The sequence below is a fragment of the Engystomops pustulosus genome, chromosome 1 (genome assembly GCF_040894005.1).
Source record: "Engystomops pustulosus chromosome 1, aEngPut4.maternal, whole genome shotgun sequence".
In the NCBI taxonomy this organism is placed as follows: Eukaryota; Metazoa; Chordata; class Amphibia; order Anura; family Leptodactylidae; genus Engystomops; species Engystomops pustulosus.
In genome coordinates, this window is record NC_092411.1 from 110,888,236 (window position 1) to 110,904,448 (window position 16,213).

General features: G+C 37.9%; 1 protein-coding gene across 4 annotated transcripts in view; it reads right to left on the reverse strand.

Annotated features, from left to right (window-relative positions):
* The window catches only part of NTRK2 (neurotrophic receptor tyrosine kinase 2), a 145,324-nt gene that overhangs the window by 120,017 nt on the left and 9,094 nt on the right, over positions 1-16,213 (reverse strand). For all 4 annotated transcript variants that reach the window (XM_072150869.1, XM_072150868.1, XM_072150870.1 and 1 more), the window contains exons 3-6: positions 14,513-14,587; positions 12,091-12,162; positions 11,464-11,532; positions 5,999-6,147 (exon numbers count right to left, since the gene is read on the reverse strand). In XM_072150869.1, coding sequence (XP_072006970.1) covers positions 5,999-6,147; positions 11,464-11,532; positions 12,091-12,162; positions 14,513-14,587 — 365 coding nt within the window. The remainder of the gene's footprint in view (positions 1-5,998; positions 6,148-11,463; positions 11,533-12,090; positions 12,163-14,512; positions 14,588-16,213) is intronic.

Here is a 16,213-nt window from a genome sequence, read left to right on the forward strand (position 1 = left end):
AGCAGAGTGTCTCCTTTTATAGATTTTTCTTTTGGGATCTTGTGGATCTATTGTCAGGTCTAAAAAAATTTACTATTAGTGAGGCAAACTGAACTATGTGCAGTTTGTCTTATTAATGTGGTGGGGCAACTCATTCATGGAGACCGGAGCTCAGTCTTCATGAACGTGGAGCACGCTGAACACGCTTGATGTGCATGAATTTTGTGCATCAGACTTTTTTTCAAGGGTCGTGGGCCACATTTCTTTCCAACTTGCCGACAAAAATGTGGCGGCCGGTACACACCAAAGCGCCCTTTTCGGTGCATAGTGCAGCTGTGACACAATATTAGAGCAAACACTTCATAAATACATGTGCAACTAGTTTGCACATGTATTTATTTGCAGTCTACGCCAAATATTGGCCCATTGTTCTAAATTAGAGTCTGACAACAGGATCCTCTAGATCTCCAATTTTGTTCTCCAAGAGGTTATGTTTTTCTGCTGCAAGTTCATGAGCATCGAAAGATTGTTGTTCAAGTTAACTCTAACTAATTTAGATTCAACATGGTCAACCTGGTTTATTCTGAATACTAAACTTGTTTATGGTTTTATCGGTTTATGTAAGTGCTAAGAAAAGGAAGGTGATTTGAATTTTTTACTTGTCAACCTTTTTTAAACTATTTTTTAAAGCACCCCTAGGAATCTAATTGCTCATACAATATACTGCAATACAATACAGTATACAAAAGGGACTTCCCCACTCCTAAAAGTGACATCACAGAAAAAAGTGACTCTTCTCAGCTTATTTGCATATGATTTTGAACTCCTTTTTTTTTATAGGTAAATAGGGGAGTTTTAACATTAAAGAAGGGATGCTGGAAAGGATATTACAAACCTCTACAACATCTACAACCTATTTAAAAATGATCTTTCATCCCATGGGTTGCCTATTTTAATACCGTTGCATCCATACACAATGTAACACTGTCCAGTCACTGCTCAGAATATTGAATTTTGTAGAGACAACTTATCCACACTCACAACTCAGTCTTTACTTTTTGGGAGCAAAGGCAGAGGAAGATATGTCAGAATTGTTAGGTTATGTTAAAGGGCACATGAGGAAAGCTGACACAAGCTTGTATTCGTATCTTATGTTGTAACTAAGTGAATTTTACATCCCATTTTAAAGGAAAGAATTCTTCATTGTAAGAGTAGTCCAATGTGGAATGTTTGGAAAAGCATGAATAATGGCAGTATTACTGTATTAAGCATGGAGAGTTATTAGATGATGTGAAGGACATGTGGATTTAAATGGATAGAGTAAAACAAAAGTCTTTGTGAGGATAGTGAGGATTTTTTTCCACTTCTGACTACTGTTTTGTTGTTTGTTTTCTTTTTTCATCATTTTGTTATTAGAACTGACCATAAGATGCATCACTCTGTAACATTACACTACTTCGATGGTCAGCTATACACTCCACATTGCCATATTTTGATACGATATTTTGTCATAACACGTTGGGCGGCCATTTTAAACTAATAAAACTGAGACTGCATAAAATGGATGAAAGAAAAAAAGAAAACATTCCAGTAAATGGCCAGTTGTTGACTTCTAAGATGCAGGCTAGAAGCAGTAATGCAGGCATCCTATTCATGTCCTTCTAAAGGCTGTTTTTTCGTCACTTTATAAGCTAGATTATAGAACATTTGACACAATTCTATGGTGTGCGGGGAGGAGAAGGAAATGATCAGGAACATTTCACCACATGACTAGTTTATTCATTTCTGTGTTCTGTTGCTATGGAAACAAGTGAGAAGTAGAATTACATTTTCACTAGCGCAGTGCCTCTTCATGTCTGCAGTGGCAGGGGTGGGGAGAAGGAATGGGGAGAATCTCGAGGAGGAACCAAAGACAGGGAAAGATGTTTTCTACATTCTCAGGTCAAGCTGCTAACTACATTTTATCATCATCACAAGCGTTTCATCACCTCCTACTTATGGGAAAGATGGCAATTTCTTTTTTTTTTTGCATATAATATAATGATAGCAAGCATTAGAGCTGAAATAAGGAACATATGCTCCAATACAACCCTCACATTTCATGACCGATGTGCTACCTCTAACTGGTAATAGCAGAAACACAATATATTATATGCAGAACAATATATCTTTCAGGGGCCAGTTCTGCATCATTCCTCTTTTTCTGCTATTGTTTGACACTGTGGATGGTTTGACTACGTTCCTGTGAGCCTCAAGTATACAGTGCATGTGGCATGTTAAAGAACATGTACCAACAGTTTGACTGATGTTAGATATGAAGAACTTACATGCTCGTCATCTTCAGATGGTAGCAGACCTTATTACATGCAGGAATGGAGCAATATTAAAAGAAAAAAAAACATTTTCAAAAATATGCAAATAGGCTGGAGGCGGTCTGTCTTATGCCACCTGAGCTCCTCTCGGCACCATATATTTTACTGTATGCACTCCCCGCGCTCTCATATCCCCATCTGCTCATGCCTGAAAAGCTTGGAATGCTCCATTCCTGCATGTAATAAGAACAGTTACAGTACAATCCAAAAAGACGACCATGTAAATTTGCTGTGCTTTAAAGGACACATTGCAGAGTGCGCCACATTCATGATTTGTAGCGCACATTCTTCATTAATCTGGCGCCCTATGCATTGATCTTACAAAGTGCACCACTTTTTTTTGGTGCACCTTTAACATTGGGTGTGCAACAAATTTCTGTCGGACTTTGCATGATAAATCTGGTGCACGGTCCGGCTGTGCACTGGAATGTCCCCTTCAGTGCAGAAATTTGCCCCCTTCAAGACACAAATGTGGTGCAGTCCACCATAAAACTGTTGCACGTCCCTTACTAAATGTGCCCCATAGTGCCTAAGTCTGACATTAGCTACTAACTATGCAAGTCAAATTTAACAGATTCTTCCTGCCATCACCTACTGCTTCACAATCCTCTTTACTTCCAAGCACCATTGCAAAACAACCTTATACTCAATGCTGCAAGGCTGAATAGAATTTGCGCTCTGGAGTCTGAATTAATTAAGGGTTTGGTTTGGGCCCTGTAGGGTTTGGACAAGGATCTAAATAAATTTGTGGGTAAAGGGTCTAAAGCTATTTACATATAGAAGGAGATCCGATGGTAGATTCCTCCTCACACCTAAACACATATCAAGAAAGAAGAGCAGAACTTTTATTAGATGTATATTGGCAAATTACCTAATATCCTGCCTCCCACACTTACATACACATTATAAAACATGAGGTAAAGTGGACAACCCCTTTATGATGCTTCACAACTTACTGGTAGTGATTTACTAGGTGGTTTTCTGCTGACAGGTTCTCTTTATTGTATGTATGAGTTTGATTGTATTTAGGGGGTCTTCACCATTTGAGGTTCTAATAGGCACTTTGTAGCTATATTTTGAAAAGCTCTACTATGTCTAAGTGCTTCTTTTAAGCAAACTGTCAAATTAGTTGCCCAACCAGAAGCTTGAGTTGTTTTCTATACTAGCAAGCTGTGCACCTATTCCTCCAAGGATATCAGCTGTATATGGCTCTAGCATTTGAAATATGTTGTATTCTTTTTGTCTGGGAGTTAAGAATCAAAAGAATAACCTGTCCTTTCTCACAACCTCTTGAATACACGTGCTCTGAGATATGTTTTACATGTTCTTGGTATATCAGTATCCAAATCTCAGCCTAATAAATTAAGACCGAATTTACACATAAGCCTTAGTAACTTAGCAAAGGTTTAGTTTTCCTTATCATGTGATTCCCATAAAATTCTTACAACTCCCTGCAAAGAGAATTTCACACTGTCTTCCTTTTTATTTATTCACCTGCAAGATAAAATCTATCATATCCTCTTCCAGTGACTGGACTACGGCCAGACTTTCGACACAAAACAATATGGGATGTCAGCTCTTGGCGGAAGGAATTACTCTCCAAGTGTGTAGGATTAAGTTAGTACATATCAGATGTGGACTCGTATAATAAATGAATTTACCATAAATAACAGTTATGTCAAGATGAGAGTGATTGGATGTCTAGGGTTATGGCTAAAATGTGGTTTTAGACTGTAGATGGTAGAATTACCTTGATAATAAAGAGGTTATTACATCATATTACATCATCATGTAAACAATAAGTAGCACACAATGGGGCACATGTATCAGTTTTGTCTCTCTGTGGTGCATTTTTTAGACATTTGGCGGCTCTTTTTTGCACTTTATGTATGATCATGTGTTTTTACTTGTGATACATGTTCAGTTTTTCCTATACTGGCAGGCGCAAATTTTGGCTTTTTTTTTTTGACATTTTGTTGCAAATGTCTCAAATCCACATTGACTTAATTTGGGATTTGAGGCTCTAGTCACACCCCAGGGAGATGACGACATATGAGGCTGTGGTCACACATTGCGTTTTGAAACCTATTACAACAGCTGAGGAGAGGTGATTTGCCGAATTACATTACTGTTATCATTTGCGTTTACAGAGCACATAGTAAACGCGATGTAAACACATGCATTAACATCACGTTTATACTGAGTTTTGTAAGCGCAAATGTTAACAGCGCAAATGTTAACAGTAATGTAATAAGGCAAATCACCTCTCCTCAGCTGTTAATTGGTTTTAAAATGCAATTAAAGGGCAATTAAAATGCTACGTGTGACCTCATCCTTAGAAGTAACCAATTTAAAAAAATGTAAATGCAAAAATTTCAGAATTTAAAAAAAACAGGTTACTGTGCAAAATTTTAAACATTTAAAACATGTGAAATTATTCCAATTTACATGTTAAAATATAGTCCATGAAAAAAATCCTTCCTTTGCACCTGCACAGGACCGGGTGCAGATTTGCGCTTAAAAAGTCATAAAAATAAGCCAAAAAAGTGATACATAAGTGAAAAGTCGCACAGAACATCTGGGAAACAATGATACATAAGGCACTGCACAAGGTGCAGACAAGGCGTACTTGAAAAACAACAGAGTAAAAAGAGCTTTTAGAGCTTTTGTTTCCCACTTTTGTGTCTCATGCTTTGTCTTTATTGGTGTACCTCACTATATCTTACTCCATATTTTTTCTTAATGAAGTTTAATAGAAAAATGTTCACAACACTCCGCCCCCCACACACAATATCAAAAATCATCTGAAATGACGGTTACTCTTTAAGTATTGCTGATACGAAGTCACACTGTGCTGCACTGTAACACTATAAATGACAGCAAACAATTATCCTTATTCAATAAGAATCTCCACTTTCGGCTTTACAATGTAACACACATTACACTATCTCTGTAGCAATAGCATTTTCAATATATCTTATGCATAAAAATTCACAGAACAATTAAAAATAATATGCACTAGAGAATATTTTTCTAACCACCATTTAGCAAATCAATATTGTGTTGGGTGATCATGTTTCTCCAAGGATTGGGCATGTACGGTCTTATATCTCATATTCAACTACAGGCAGTCCCCAGGTTACGTACAAGATAGGGTCCGGAGGTTTGTTCTTAAGTTGAATTTGTATGCAAGTTGAAACTGTATATTTTATAGTTGTAGATCCAGACAAAAAAAATTTGGCCCCAATGACAATTGGAATTTTAACATATTTTGCTGTAATTGGACCAAGGATTATCAATAACGCTGCATTACAGACACCTTACATCTGATCATTGCAATCTGGGACTATTGTAAAGCATTCAGAAAGCTTCACCAGAGGTCATAGGGGTCTGTCTGTAACTATGGGTTGTCTGTAAGTCGGGTGTCCTTAAGTAGGGGACCGCCTGTATACAGTTTTAATATAGACATTCAAAAGAGATTCTATCCAGGGTCATGCATGGAGATTCTAAACCCCATAACAAACATAAAAATAAGGCCTCCTCCTTTTCTTCTTTTAGTTTTGAATTTCTGCTAACCTTATTCATATGAATGGTCAGTGCCTGCACTAGACCAGTAGGAAAATATGAAATCAATTATTACATCTTACCACAGTTGGGGATCTGCATATTGTTTACAGGTAGCCTCTTATATTCATTGATGCAAAATATGTTGTGTTTGTCTACAAAACTCGTCTCTGGAAATACTTTGATCCACATCAGATCGCACGAACACTGGAATGGATTGTTACCTAGAATCCTAGAAGAACAAACAGTTTTATGAGTCTAGCTTGAAAAAAAAATTCTGCTTAAATTTACAGTATAATATGTCATCTCTTTCTTACAATGAAGTATGAGGTATATGCAAAGTACGCATTTCCATATTACAATGTTGTACAGCAAGATTTTACCCTTCGTCAGGATTTTAGGCTTCCCCTGTAGCTGGTCACGGTAGGGACAGCAGAAAGTTTCAAAAAGGGTCTAGATGCCTTTTTCCATCCAAATAAAATTGATAGTTATGTTATAAAATGAATTATATCCCTTCCTCGTCCAATTTCATCCCTCCCTTGGTTGAACTTGATGGCCATCTTTTTTCAAACATCTATATATATATATATATATATATATATATATATATATATATATATTCAATATAACTATTGTATATTATTTGGGGTAAAGCTGCCATTAAAATATCCCACTATTTTGCTGCTGTAGCCTCTGTGTAACTCCTTTACATATCTGGCTGCCCTGCTGAGTCTAACATAAGTCAGACATAAGTCAAACATAGTACTAATCAGCATACTAGGCTCTAACTCTCCCTTCTTTCTGTGTTATTCACTGCAGCAGGAGGTTATACGTGGCGGGTCAAAATTTAGAAGCTAGTAGAGCATCAAAGTTATCAACATGGAAGAGGACAGATCGCACAGGGCTTTTACACTAGGCATTATGTAAGTGAACGGAGGATGGAATACATGTGTGAAAGAAGGAAGACCACCACAGCATAAATGATATCATCATGAGGTTGTATGAATGAGCGCTACTTGGGGCAGTAGCATTCTGGTTATACAGATCTTACAGCCAGCATTGTGTAAAAACTGAAGCAAGGATGAGGTTACAAATTATATGAATGAAGAAATAATGGAATGATGATTTTAGTTTGCAACCTTTAAAACCATAAAACGAGCAAACCTTTAACATACATTGCTGGGGGCTGAAGAAGATATAACTGGGGGCTGTTGGGAATGTTAATAGGGACTATGTGGACATTACTGGGGATGTGGGGACATTTCTGGCGTCTGAGGGGGATATTACTTGGGGCTATGGAGGACATTATTGGGGGCCGAGGAGGATATTATTTGGGCTGTGGGGGACATTACTGGGGGCTGAGGGAGATATCACTAATGGCTGTGGGGGTTATTATGGGGACTGCAGAGAACATTATTGGGGGCTGTGTGAGGACATTACTGGGGGGCTGAGGAGGATATTACTTGGGGCTGTGGAGGACATTACTGGGGGCTGAGGAGGACATTACTGGGGGCTGAGGGAGATATCACTAATGGTTGTGGGGGATATTATGGGGACTGCAGAGAACATTATTGGGGGCTGTGTGAGGACATTACTGGGGGCTGAGGAGGATATTACTGGGGGCTGTGGAGGACATTACTGTGGGCTGTGGAGGACATTACTGGGGACAATACTGGGGGCTATATGAGGACATTACTGGGGGCTGACATATATATTATTGGGGGCTGTGGGGACATTTGTATGTAGGGATTTTTCATGTTTTGCCCGTTGTTTTACTTAGGTACGCCCATGCAGTGGACAATCACTTTAAAAGACAGGAAGAAAATTTATGACAAGGTTGTTAAAGGTAAAATAATGAAAAGATTATCAATCAGTAAAAGGAGGTAACGAGGGTAGGAACATTGAGCGTGCTTATTGAGTAGCTTCATTCACTAGAATGGTTAACACGGGGGACTCCTGATAAGTAATGTGTAATCTATATTTGGGTAACTCTTCATTTCTCATGTTGTGATGACCTCGCAACTTGCTCTCCATTTAATCTACTTTGTAGTACTTTAAAGATTAGTTAACCATCTTGCCTGGCTGTACAATTTCAGAGATGTTTAAAAGGACCCTTAAAAACAGTTTATCATTCCCAAGTGATTCATATTAACATTCCTTCACATAATGTAATCCAGCCGTATCATTGATTATGACAAATAACTCAAGGCTACAACACAACCACAGACCATTTATGACAATTGTAAAATATAACAAAAGGGAGGAGGTTGCGGATATTTTATTGTTACATGCTTTGTATTCAACACTGATGACAGGAATCCATAACAGATAGTACACAATGGAAACAACAGTTAAATGTTATAAAATTTCTAGCAAAAATTGCTTTATACCGAATGTTTAAGGCACATTGGCACGGTTCATCATAATTAATAGTATATAGATTTATTAATAGGAAGAGAATCACATGTATTATTTGCTTTTTACTAAAGGTAGTTAAAAATCTAAAAAGTAAGAAGTAATGAAACAGCAGATACAAATATAGATTTTTTTATACCCCCCAAAAAACAACTGTAAATTGTAGTTGCAATTTTGTATGTACCCCACCATAATTTATAAACAAAAACTAACACACTTGTTTTTGTCCACTTTAAGCACAATCCAGCATTCCAGTTTGTGTCATCGAAAGTTATACAATTTTCCAATACACTTTCTGTATCAATTTCTCACAGTTTCCAAGATCTCTGCTTGCTGTCATGCAACAGGACGATTCATCGTTTACTTCCTGTATATAAACATCAGTCTTGGTCATGTGATTTTACACAGTTGCACAGTTCGTTATAACACACAGTGTAATTAAAGCTGTGTGATGCTAACGAGCCATACACCTGTGTGACATCACATGACACAGGAACAGTGTTTATCTACAGGAAGTAAACAAAGAATCTTTCGATACAAAGACAGAGAACTAAAAAAACAGTGAGGAAATGATACAGAAAGTATATTGGAAAATTCTAGAACGTTTCATTACACAAACAATATTAATTATTTGCTGTAATGTGCTTAAAGTGGACAACCCCTTTAAATGTCTGAAAAGGGAACAACCCTTTTAACTATGACGATTGGCTGTGCTGTGATCCCTAAATGATCTACAGTAATTGTTATACTGTACAGTATGTGTTCCCTTAAGACCCAGTAGGTTTCCATCCTCTACTCCTTCTAGACACTGCGACAATGGTAGCAAATGTTAAATGAAGTGAAATAATTAGCACTTAGAAAGTAAAAGAACAATAAATAAAAGAGATTATGCGTGGCCTTCTAATAAGTAAAGCTGCCTTTAAGGGATACCGTCCCATTCCCCTATACATTGCATTTGCCTAATTTCAAGTACTCACACTTGAATATAAGAAAACAAACTTGAAGATCATATTATATTTCTTTCAGAAATTAGAAAATATTTATACCATTGGTCCTATTCTGTACATAACAACTACTTTATCCATAACAAAGTCGTCACTTACTGTAGAGGCATTTGCATCACTCACTGGGTTAACAAGTTGCAGTGAAGCACTGTGAAATTCTGGCACAGCACAATAAGTTGTTACAGGACAAAAGAAAAATATAAATTCTGTAACAATATGTCCTAATTTGTACCAACAGTTCGGGAAGTTAAGGAAATCTAATCCAGCGTGGATATTGACATATCTTTCAGCTTAGTGTTTTATGGGAAATACAATACCCACTGCATTAGGTTAAAGCAATAGATTATTGCACAATGATATTGAAGAGTCCAAATGTGCAGATTTTGGCTGTGCAGGAGTAACATCAGCTGCTCTGTGGACACTTTCAGCCCATCCTAAAATGAAGCTTCACAGGGAATGTGGCATGCTGTGAGTGTGTTTAGAAGGCAGAATGGAAGATGATTTCCACATGTTTATTACCATTAGACAATGTTGATAAATGAGGCTTGTGTATAAGCCAACCTGAGTTTTACTACAAATAACTGGGAAAACTTATTGACTTGAGTATAAGCATTGGGTGGGAAATGCATTGGTCATTGCTTCCCTTTGTAATGTAATGCCAAGCAGTAATAAAATGCCCTGTGCAGCCCTTCCCCAATAAAGAAATGCTCCATGCACCCCCTGTAATGAAATGCCCTGCAGCAGCCAGTAGTAATGAAATGCCCTGCAGTCCACATAATAAAATGCTCTGCAGTCCCCCCAATGAAATGTTCTGCAGCTCCCTTATTCACAAAATGTCCTGCAGCCCCACTATTCATAAAAATTCCCTGCAGTACCGTTATTCATGAAATGCTCTGCAGCCCCCCTATTAATGAAATCTCCTGCAGTCCCCTGGTGTGTAAAACAATAAACTTAAATACTTACCTTCCGATGCTCCCCGCAGCTCCTCTTCTTTCTTCTCTTTACACCTAAAAGACCAGACAGAGGCGCATCCATGCGCTCTGTCCAATGACACACACTATGAGGTTGCAGCTGCTGAAGTCATAGTATGTGCATGGTCACGTCTCTGCCCGCTCTGCTACGAGGGAAGAGGAGCTGCAGGGAGAATCGGAAGTTGAGTATGTAAGTTTATTGTTTTTATACACTTGTGTATAATCCAAGGTGAGGTTCTTCAGCACATTTTTTGTGCTGAAAAACTTGGCTTATACACGAGTATATACAGTATTTAATTCAGTATGAATATGCTGAATTTCTGTCACCAAATTGAATCAAATTTTTTTATGATATGCTTTGGGCAAACCAATGTTGCTCCTATTGTACCCAATACAATACCCACCTTATTCTAGGACACACTTGAGATTAAGAGACCAAACATCTCTGCAATAGCTACCACGGAAATGGTTCTGCAACATGGACACAGGAACAGCTCTGTTGCATTCACAAAGAGACAGTTCTGCCACATTCAGACGGTAAAAGCTCTGCTACACTGAACATCCCTCCACACCCCTTCAAACCCTCAACTCCGCAACCCCTCCGTTTGACCACACACACATCCATATATATCATCAGCTCACAACCACTTAAAAGTAATAACCCCCCCCCCCCTGGCCCCATCAGCTCTTTCCCCCCACTGTAAAATACCCACAGCATACCCCACCCTCTCTTTTGAATGCAGCCCTACAGCCACCTGCTCAAAGTTTCCATGTATGTGTCCCATGGAATCAAAGTTTCAGCTTCTGCTCCTGTGACTTGAGATGCATGACCCGTGACCCGATGATGTCAGGTAAGGCCCTTTTACTGCTCTCATGGGAATTGGGTGAAATGCTTTATCAGTGCTTCACCTGAGCTCCATCACAGCGGTCATTAGGGTCTGACAGTGCTGAATCCTCCTGACCTTTGTACTATGAGACACAGGCACTTATAGTAAGACACTTTTTGCTCTAAGTTTGTCTTATAATGCATTAACCTGTTCTAGTTCTTTATAACACAGACATTTTTAAAATAAAAAAGTCATTGACACATAGATGGAATACAAATTATGGAGATATATAAGATATAACAATAGCTTTCTAATGTAATGATGATCTTACAGGTGAGACAAGGAGAGGTGGCGAAATGATTTTCTGCTCAGAGTAGTCAGCTTATTTCTGGAGAGGTCTCTAAAAGAAGATAGAAAAAAAAAAAACTTTAGTTTCTAGTTTTTTAGTTCAGAGAATTAAAAATAACATTAGTATGAATAATATACCTAGTAATAATATATTTTCTTTACCCTCTCTATATATGCAGAATTCTGTATATTATAATATTATACAGAATACAATATAATAATGCACAGAATTATAATATAATATGTAGTTGTATGACACCAAGAAATAGACCAAAAAAGCCAGAAAAATGCTCCTATTGCTATTGCTTTTTGTAAAATTTGGATGTTCTAATTAGGCCCAAATTATATAAAGTCTTTATGTAGCCCTCTATCCATGTATCATACCTTTTAGAATATAGTTGACTTTAAATGTAGCAGAGGGGCCTATGGGTGTTGATGTAACAATACCCATGCCCACTGTATTCTCACTCTGCTGATTTGCCTTTTAAGGTTTTCATTAGGGCTGTCATTATTTAAGGTGCTATAAAATGCATATATCTTTCTTTATAAGGGATAATGTTACATATAGTACTTTATGTCTGCATTTCTATATTTATAATCCATTACTTACATGTAAGTGAGTTTCAGGTTCTTACGGAATGCCTGGCGAGACACAAACTTCAGTCCCGAGTCCACCACAGTTCTGAAATAAAGCACTCAATTCAGAGGTCTACAAATACCACAGTTAAGAGTGATGATTATGTAAATGGTTGGCACATTTAGTAGATAAAGTGTGCAGCAAGCTAGGGTTCCTACCCTGGAATACTTAGAAGACAAAAAAGCTTTGCAAACTCTTGGTTATAATGCGATTGAGGATTTTTATTGACAAACAGTGTCTGCGGGATGTTTCGCCCCCTGAGCCTTTGGCAAACACACTGTGGCCTGTATAGTATGAATAAAAGACGCTCCGTCTGGTATAAAGTGGTATAAAGTACCTTTATATGTATGTATATTTATATGAATGTATAGTGCCTTGTGATTCTGCCCCCTTGAACTTTTCTACCTTTTGCCACATTTCAGTCTTCAAACATAAAGATATAAAATTGGTGAGTAATCAACAACTGGGACACAATTGTGAAGTGGAATAAAATTTTTTGGATATATTTTGTAATTTGTAATTTTGTTAAAAATAAAAGTGGGGCATGCAATATTATTTGGCCCCCTTAAGTTAATACTTTGTAGCGCTACCTTTTCCTGCAATTACAGCTGTAAGTCGCATGGGGTATGTCTCTATCAGTTTTGCACATCGAGAGCCATTCTTCCTTGGAAAACTGCTTGACCTCAGTGAGGTTGGATGGAGAGCGTTTGTGAACAGCATTTTTCATCTCTTTCCACAGATTTTCGATGGAATTCAGGTCTGGACTTTGACTTGGCCATTCTAGCACCTGGATACGTTAATTTGTGAACCATGCTATTGTAGATTTTGCTTTATATTTGGGATCATTGTCTTGTTGGAAGATAAATCTCTGTCCCAGACTCTGGTCTTTTGCAGACTCCAACAGGTTTTCTTCCAGAATGGTCCTGTATTTGGCTCCATCCATCTTCCCATCAATTTTAGCCATCTGCCCTGTCACTGCTGAAGAAAATAAAGCCCAAACCATGATTCTACCATCACCATGTATGACAGTGGGGATGATGTGTTCATGTTGATGATTTGTGTTGCTGTTCCACCAAACATATGCCATTGGGCCAAAAAGTTAGATTTTGGTTTCATATGACCAGAGCACCTTCTTCCACATGTTTGATGTGTCTCTCATGCGGCTTGTGGGAAACTTTAAACAAGACTTTTTATGGATATCTTTGAGGAATCTTCCATGAAGGCCAGATTTGTGCAGCGCACAACTGATTGTTGTCCTATGGATAGACTCTCCCACCTCAACTGTAGATCTCAGCAGTTCATCCAGAGTGATCCTAAGCCTCTAGGCTGCATCTCTGTTCAGTCTCCTCCGTGTTTGAGATGAAAGTTTAGAGGGACGGTCTTGGTAGATTTGCAGTTGTCTGATATACCTTCCATTTCAATATGATTGCTTGCACAGTGCTCCTTGAGTTTGTGAAATCTTTTTGTATCCAAATCCGGCTTTGAACTCCTCCACAAGAGTATCATGGACCTTCCTTGTGTGTTCCTTGGTCTTCATGATGCTCTCTGCGCTTTAAACCGAACCCTGAGACTATCACGGAGCAGGTGTATTTATATGGAGACTTGATTACATTTATCATCATCAGTCATTTAGGACAAAATTGGATCATTCAGAGATCCTCACTGAACTTCTGGAGTAAGTTTCCTCAAAGTAAAAGGGCCAAATAATATTGCACATCCCACTTTTCAGTTTATTAATTTTTACAAAAGTTTAAAATATCCAATAAATTTTGTTCCACTTCACAATTGTATTCCACTTATTGTTGATTCTTCACTAGAAAATTGCGATTTTATATCTATAGCAATAGATACTAAGCAGGAACAGGGACAGGAATCCCAGCAGCAGCTCATTCCCCTGTCAGCTGCACCCACCTCTGGCTGGCTGCGCCCCCATCCTTCACGCCCCTCCACGCCCCTCTGGATTCAGCACCCTGATGTGCATATATGGTGAGTGCATACTGAATGTCTAAGTATATGATGTATATATACTAAATGTATGTATATAATGTGTATGTATTATACAGTATGTGTGCAAATTTGATTTGTGTATACTATGTGTGTATAAATGTATGGATGTGTAAATACTGTGTAAGTATATGCTGTATAAGTTTAAATATACTGTATTTAGTAGTTTATAAATGTATATACATCTTAATCCCATGTAGACTATAGTAAGCTTTCATTAAAAAGATCCACAAATAAAACTGTGTTTTTTCTCCAAAATTTCCATCTTGACAAATGAAAGTCCCAAGGTTCAGCAGGAAGCCGCAGCACAAAGGCTCTTTCTCTCCTCTACAGACTCGCCAGCTCCATGTATATTCTACACCAATGTTTAGAGAATAAAATCAATACTCACAGGTTTTTGAGTCCAGTATAAATCTTCACATCGTCTTCGTTGATTGAGGCAAATAAGCGCTGATTTGCAATGAGACTAAAGACAAAGCAGAGAAGCAAGTTAAATGCCAAGATAAACATACTGATATAGAAGGTCATTACTTATTATTAACAGTAATAACTAGAGCAGAACCAATCACTGGCAGAATTGTATGGGGGGTGGGGGGGCATATACCTTCCTAATGGAATCCACAATCTGGGCTTTAAAGGAAATCTACCATCAAAATTCATCATGATAAACCAGGGATGCTTACTCTTAGATCCAGGCACAGTAACTGTGGTAATCTTTTTATATTTGTTGTCCATCCTTTCTTCTAAAATCTATTTTTAAAATTATGCTAATGAACCTTTGGGGCTCTTGTGTGTATATAGAGCCCCTCAGTACTGCAGAATCACAGGTTGTTACAATGAGCAGAGCATGTCTCACCCTCCCTGTGCTCTCTCACTCCTCCCTTTGCCTGTGTAATCTAACAGGTAGAGGGGACACGTGCTCTGCTCATTGTAACAGTGAGTGCAAAAACATCACTGAGGGGCTCTGGAAACACCCACCAAAGCCCCCCAGGATCATTAACATAATTTGATATCAAATATAAGAAGATTATCACAGTCACTGTTGCAAGTCATAAATGTGCCTTTGCCCTGCGTAGAATTAGCAGATTACACCAGATTAATGAAGCGGTAAAAATGGCCCTGTTAGACATTTTAGCAGTGAAAAGCCCCAAAAAAACTCAGATTTCCCTCAATATAAAGTCCATTATTAACAGCAGAATCTTTGTCTTTATACACCGTATCTACATATGATCATTAGAAAGCAGATCACACACTTCATCAAATGAGCCAAATTACAAGTCCTGTTCTGTCATTTCGATAAGTTTTTTATTCAAATACAAAGTACTGTGCTGTGTTTGGTAAGCAATGAGAGTCTACAGTGCTTGACTGCACATTGTAGTCTCTACAAGCAGCTTATGGGTGCAAAGGGAGGATAAGTGACCAATAAAAATATGGAATACCCCTTGAAGGAAAATACTGCGTGTAAACTTTTTAAGAGGCAAAATACACAAATAGAGTAGAGTGAGCAGTAGCTTTGATTGGTGGAAATGAACAGTGAATATACACAAAGCACCTGACATTTATTATCACAGCTGAGGCCAATAATTGTAACTCAACACAATAACAAGGATGCTGTATGTCTACTCTGATGGGAATGTAGTAAAAGATTTACAGTTTGTTAAAAAGGTTTTCACCCCCCTAGACATTTTCCTTATTTTTAAATGTTTAAAGTCACAAAATTACATGTATTACTGGGTATTTTATGTACACAAATGATCAAGTATAAAGAAAATGATACATACTTTTGCAACTTGTTGCTACTTAAAAAACTGAAAAGCGTGATGTTCACATGTATTTTGTCCCCCAATATGACCAGTATGACCACATTTAGCTTCAATGACAGCTACAATGCTGTGTGGGGTATGTCTCTACATCAAGAGGCTGGGATTTCTGTCCATTCTTCTCTGCAAAATAGCTGTAGCGCAATTTTATTGAAGAAGGTTTGCGAATGGCAATTTTCTTATCAAGCCACCGATTCTCAATGGTATTTAGGTTTAGACTGTAAATGGGTCATTTGACACATGACTGTGCTTTGATTTAACATACAGCCATT